This window comes from Triticum dicoccoides, chromosome 3A, assembly GCF_002162155.2.
Source record: "Triticum dicoccoides isolate Atlit2015 ecotype Zavitan chromosome 3A, WEW_v2.0, whole genome shotgun sequence".
NCBI lineage: Eukaryota > Viridiplantae > Streptophyta > Magnoliopsida > Poales > Poaceae > Triticum > Triticum dicoccoides.
The window spans coordinates 43,852,594-43,857,351 of NC_041384.1; the positions used below are offsets into that span (position 1 = coordinate 43,852,594).

A 4,758-nucleotide genomic window follows, 5' to 3' on the forward strand; every position below is an offset into this window, starting at 1 on the left:
TCTGACCACATGATGCCCCCACGATCGAACGCCCCGCGCACGTCCGGCCCAAAGTTCGCCTGACGCGCCGGGTGTAAACATTTCCCTTCTATTTAACATTGCTTTTTTTTTGCTCATGCTGTTGATCTTTCTAAGGTGTAACTGATCCAACTGATTGATCAATCAAAGAGATGTACTGTACGATGGGAAATGGACAGATGAACTAGACCCACTGAAGAACATTAAGGGGCTGCTTGATTGATACCTTGAGAGGACAGAACAACACGCAATGCACACTTGCATAGATCAGATACATTGTACGTACCAGTGGAAGTAACTGATAGGATAATGTCAAAGAAAAAGGAGTGACTGATAGGGTTCGTTTGCTCTTAGATTTTTAATCGCTCGATAGGCGACCAGACAAGAAGAGGAAAATTATCTGGAGCAGTAAATATACACGTAGAGATGGTACTGCTAGTTACAGTTTGCTGGTGGGGGTGGGGGTCGTTGCTGCGGCAGCGTACTTCTTGAGGGCGTCGCCGGCGTGGTGCAGGTTGTCCGGCACGGGCAGGTTGCAGAGCAGCGTGACCCTGGACTCGGAGATCTGCGGGCCCTTCTTCCCCTCCTCCGACGGGTCCATCTTCCACAGCTTCACCTCCCACACCTATCCAAATCCACGGTTCCAATCAATCCTTCAATCCAGGTTCATGTCCGATGCAGGAGCAAGCAAGCGAGCTAGGTTGCCAGGCGATTAACAAGAAGTCGATCGATGAGGACGCAGACCTGGGTGGAGCGCCCGAGGTGGACGGGGACGGCGCGCGCGAGGACGACGTCGCCGAGGGCGGCGCTGCGGAAGTGGTTGATGGCGAGGTGCACGCCGGCGACGCGGCGGTAGCCGGACGCCATGTGCGCGCCCATGCTGGCCAGGCCCTCCGCCACCAGCGCCGACACGCCGCCGTGCAGCACCTTGAACGGCTGGCAGCAGCGCTCCGTGACCGGGAGCCGGCCGGAGAGCAGCGACGGCGACACCTCCTGCATCTCGAAGCCCACCCCGTGCAGCACCGGGTCCAGCTCCGCCATGTCGATAGCACTACTCGGCTTCTTCGCCGCCATGCCTGCCTCGCTTAATTATTCCCCTCCCCCTCGTGTTCGCGGAGAAAATCTACTCTGCGAGAGTGGTAGCTAGCTAGAAGAGGCAGACAGCGAGACAGAGAGCCAGCCGTGCAGTGCAATAATTACTGATAACTACGAGAGTTCTGAGGAGTGGTTGGATCATTCAAAGTCTTCAATGTCCTAATCAACTGTCCATTTTATCTTTTTTTATTTTTTCATTAGTAGTTGGTCGATCACCTCCAACAACCATGCCACTACAGTAGTAGTACTACTACTTCTACCCTTGTAAGTACTACTGGTGAAGCTGCCACACGAATCTCACTGCCGTGATGGGCGCCTGCGTGGCACCATATGCCAAGTGTCAATCCTAATCATAATCACTAAACAATCTGGAGGACACGATCTAGAAATGAGCCCAAGGCAGACGGTCCACCCACGAGTCAGCCTGCAGCGTGTGGGATACCGGGAAGGTTAGGTGAAGGATGCCTTCGTTTCCTCGAAGCTTCCAGGTGTACTCTTTCTGCTTTGGACAATCTTTCAAAGTGCGACTGTGAGTACTCTTCTCGGCATTTCAAGCCCGGATGGAGAGAGTAGTTTTTCTCGCATGACCCTTGTGTGAGGATACCGCAGGGCATCGCCACCTATGGTTGCGCCATTATTATCGGAGTAAAGTCTATTTCAGGTGAAGGATGCCTTGGTTTCCCTGAAGCTGAGACAACTCCAAGCCCGAGCCTGGAGGAAGCGACAGGCCAACCCATGCTACCATGGCCCACTATGCATGTTAAGTAGGCGTGCGTGTTGAGTGGTGGGGGTATCGATGGAGATCAGACTCTGGAACCGGCCGTCTGTGGCGGATCCCCTCTCCCGCCCCTGGCTCTCCTCTCAATCCCCAATTCTTGCTAAGAACCCTAGCTACCTGTATCCCGATCCGGCCAATTGAGACAGTGATTCCTACCAACGCTGCCTGTACCGTGTCATGGACATGGAGGTTGTTTTGGATTGGAGCCTGAAGCTGCCGAGCCAAAAAAATTGGTCGTTGACCCAGCACTGGCTCTGCTTTGGATGACCATCAAATAATTGGCTCGCCCATGCCATGGGGGCTTCTCCAATTCATTTTTCCGCCAACAGTTAGCAAAGTCGTGGGCGGCAGCTCCCATGGGGGGCACTTTGCCGATGCGCGATGCTTGTGAAGATCCCATGGGCTACGTCGGCACCAGCTCCGCTGGTCGACGCGGAACTGGAACTTAAAGGCATAGCACGCCGGAGTCGTCGCAATGAAGTACATACTGTCGGCGGTGAATTTTGTGCCCTTGGAGAGTGCATCGGAGGCAAGATGCCATGCTACATCATCATCAATGAAGTGTAGCTGCTGAAACGCATGAACTGCCCGAGCCTATGCCTGCCTCCAATACCCGAAGACGATCCCGCGCATGCTTGCTCCGATGGGCACTAGCTGTCGTAGGGATTTCGCGACAAGACTAATGATTTGAAGAATTTGATGGAAAGGGCACACGTGGAGGATCTAGGGACGGGATTCACACAAGGGATTTACCTAGGTTCTCCTCCCTCTGGATTAGAGGTAATGCATTGTCTTGCCAAGTGTTAAGTCAAGCCTCGAATGAGGATTTTGACACAAGTGTATGAGAAAATTAAGTTCGGTCTGCCCTATGAATCTATCTAGGCCTCTTCTGTAAGCATGAATGTGCCCGCACAAGGGCGTCCTAGCCTCACCTTATATAAGCCGACGAGGCTGGGTAGTACATCGGCCGAATTATACTTGCACTGGTAATGGTGCATTATTCTTGATGTCATCACACTTGATTTGGTGCGCTGTAGCAAAGCTCGCTTGATGGTGCCGTAGTAAGGCGCGATTGAAGACGCGGGACCTCCTATCTGCTACTCTTTGCGACAAATTGCCGGCCGCACGCACAGGCAGATATTCGACTGGGCCGGCCCAAGCTAGCGAGTGTAGACCTGCTATTACCACTTGAGCTAGCAAGCGTATCTGAATATTGAGCTGTTCGAAACAATTAAGAACCAAAACCATCGCATATCTGAGTTATTTCTTTAAATTTTCGAGTGCAAAAAATTTGTTTGGAAAAAAGGGGAATGTCCTATGAAATTTGTGAACAATTTTTAAAAACTCAAATAATTTTGAAAATACTGAAAAACATTTGGAACTTCTGGGGAAAAAATGAATACGCGAACATTTTTTCGACAGGGACCATTTTTTAAAATATTACATTTTTTTGGAAAACATGAGCATTTCTGAAATGCTGGAAACAAAATTTTAAAACACAATTTTTTTGAAATTCCAAACAAAATTCGGAACACGATCATTTTTTAAAACTCCGAAACAAAATTTGAATACAAGAACATTTTTTGAAATATGCAAACAATTATTAAAATAGTAGGACGGGGGTAAATAGAAAGTTAGAGTTATAGAGACAAACCTTGGATCGAAAAGGTTTAGGCTTAGTAGAACTAAAACCGAGTATATGATGTGCGGTTTCAGTATTACTAGGTGTGAGGAGGAGGAGGTTAGCCTTGATGGACAGGTGGTACCTCAGAAGGATACCTTTCGATATTTGGGGTTAATGCTGCAGGAGGATGGGGGTATTGATGAAGATGTGAACCATCGAATCAAAGCCGGATGGATAAAGTGGCACCAAGCTTCTGGCATTCTCTGTGACAAGAGAGTGCCACAAAAGCTAAAAGGCAAGTTCTACAGGACGGCGGTTCGACCCGCAATGTTGTATGGCGCTGAGTGTTGGCCAACTAAAAGGCGATATGTTCAACAGTTAGGTGTGGCGGAGATGCGTATGTTGAGATGGATGTGTGGCCACACGAGGAAGGATCAAGTCCGGAATGATGATATACGAGATAGAGTTGGGGTAGCACCAATTGAAGAGAAGCTTGTCCAACATCATCCGAGATGGTTTGGGTATATTCAGTGCAGCCCTCCAGAAACTCTAGTGCATAGCGAACGGCTAAAGCGTGCGGAGAATGTCAGAGGGCAGGCTAGACCGAATTTGACATGAGAGGAGTCCGTTAATAGAGACCTGAAGGATTGGAGTATCACCAAAGAGCTAGCTGTGGACAGGAGTGCGTGGAAGCTTGCTATCCATGTACCAGAGCCATGAGTTGGTTGCGAGACCTTATGAGTTTCACCTCTAGCCTACCCCAACTTGTTTGGGACTAAAGGCTTTGTTGTTGTTGTTGCAAACAATTATTAAAATAAGAAAAAAATTTGAAACTCTAGAACAAAATTTTAAAACATGAACAATTTTTAAATTTGTGAACAATATTTTTGAATGAGAACATTTTTTGAATCTTCTAAACAAAATTTGGAAAACATGAACATGGGGCAGAACTGGCGGTTGAATTGGACGCCGCATGCAAGCTCAAGGGGATTCAGAGTGCGAAAGCTACAACTACTTCTCGAACTTGCTCTCAGTGAGTGATATGGCTTCCTTCTTCCTTCTCAAAATCGACTGATCAAAATCGAAAAATCAGTCGACTCACATTTAGCTATTGTGTATTTTTAGATGTTTTTGGAATTTTTTTGCTATTTATTTTGAATTCACTGTTCATTGGGTACAGATGAGCCGGGGTCAGATGTTTTTTTTTTGCGAATACGCTTGAGAGCGTATCTTTTTATTGATA

General features: G+C 48.2%; 1 protein-coding gene across 1 annotated transcript; it reads right to left on the bottom strand.

Moving 5' to 3' along the window:
- Positions 1-203: 203 nt before the first annotated feature.
- On the bottom strand, positions 204-1,215 carry LOC119266957 (1,4-dihydroxy-2-naphthoyl-CoA thioesterase 1-like). The gene is made up of 2 exons (XM_037548243.1): positions 763-1,215; positions 204-643 (listed from the first exon to the last, which is right to left on the bottom strand). Exons 1-2 carry the CDS (start codon positions 1,090-1,092, stop codon positions 458-460), a joined length of 516 nt encoding a protein of 171 aa, XP_037404140.1. The 5' UTR covers positions 1,093-1,215; the 3' UTR covers positions 204-457.
- Between the last annotated feature and the right edge of the window lie 3,543 nt (positions 1,216-4,758).

Coding starts and splice junctions, on each gene's coding strand:
- LOC119266957 (XM_037548243.1), bottom strand. CDS start 1,092: ATGGCGGCGAAGAAGCCGAGTAGTGCTATCGACATGGCGGAGCTGGAC. Junction 644..762: donor ACCTCGGGCGCTCCACCCAG/GTCTGCGTCCTC, acceptor GGATTTGGATAG/GTGTGGGAGGTGAAGCTGTG.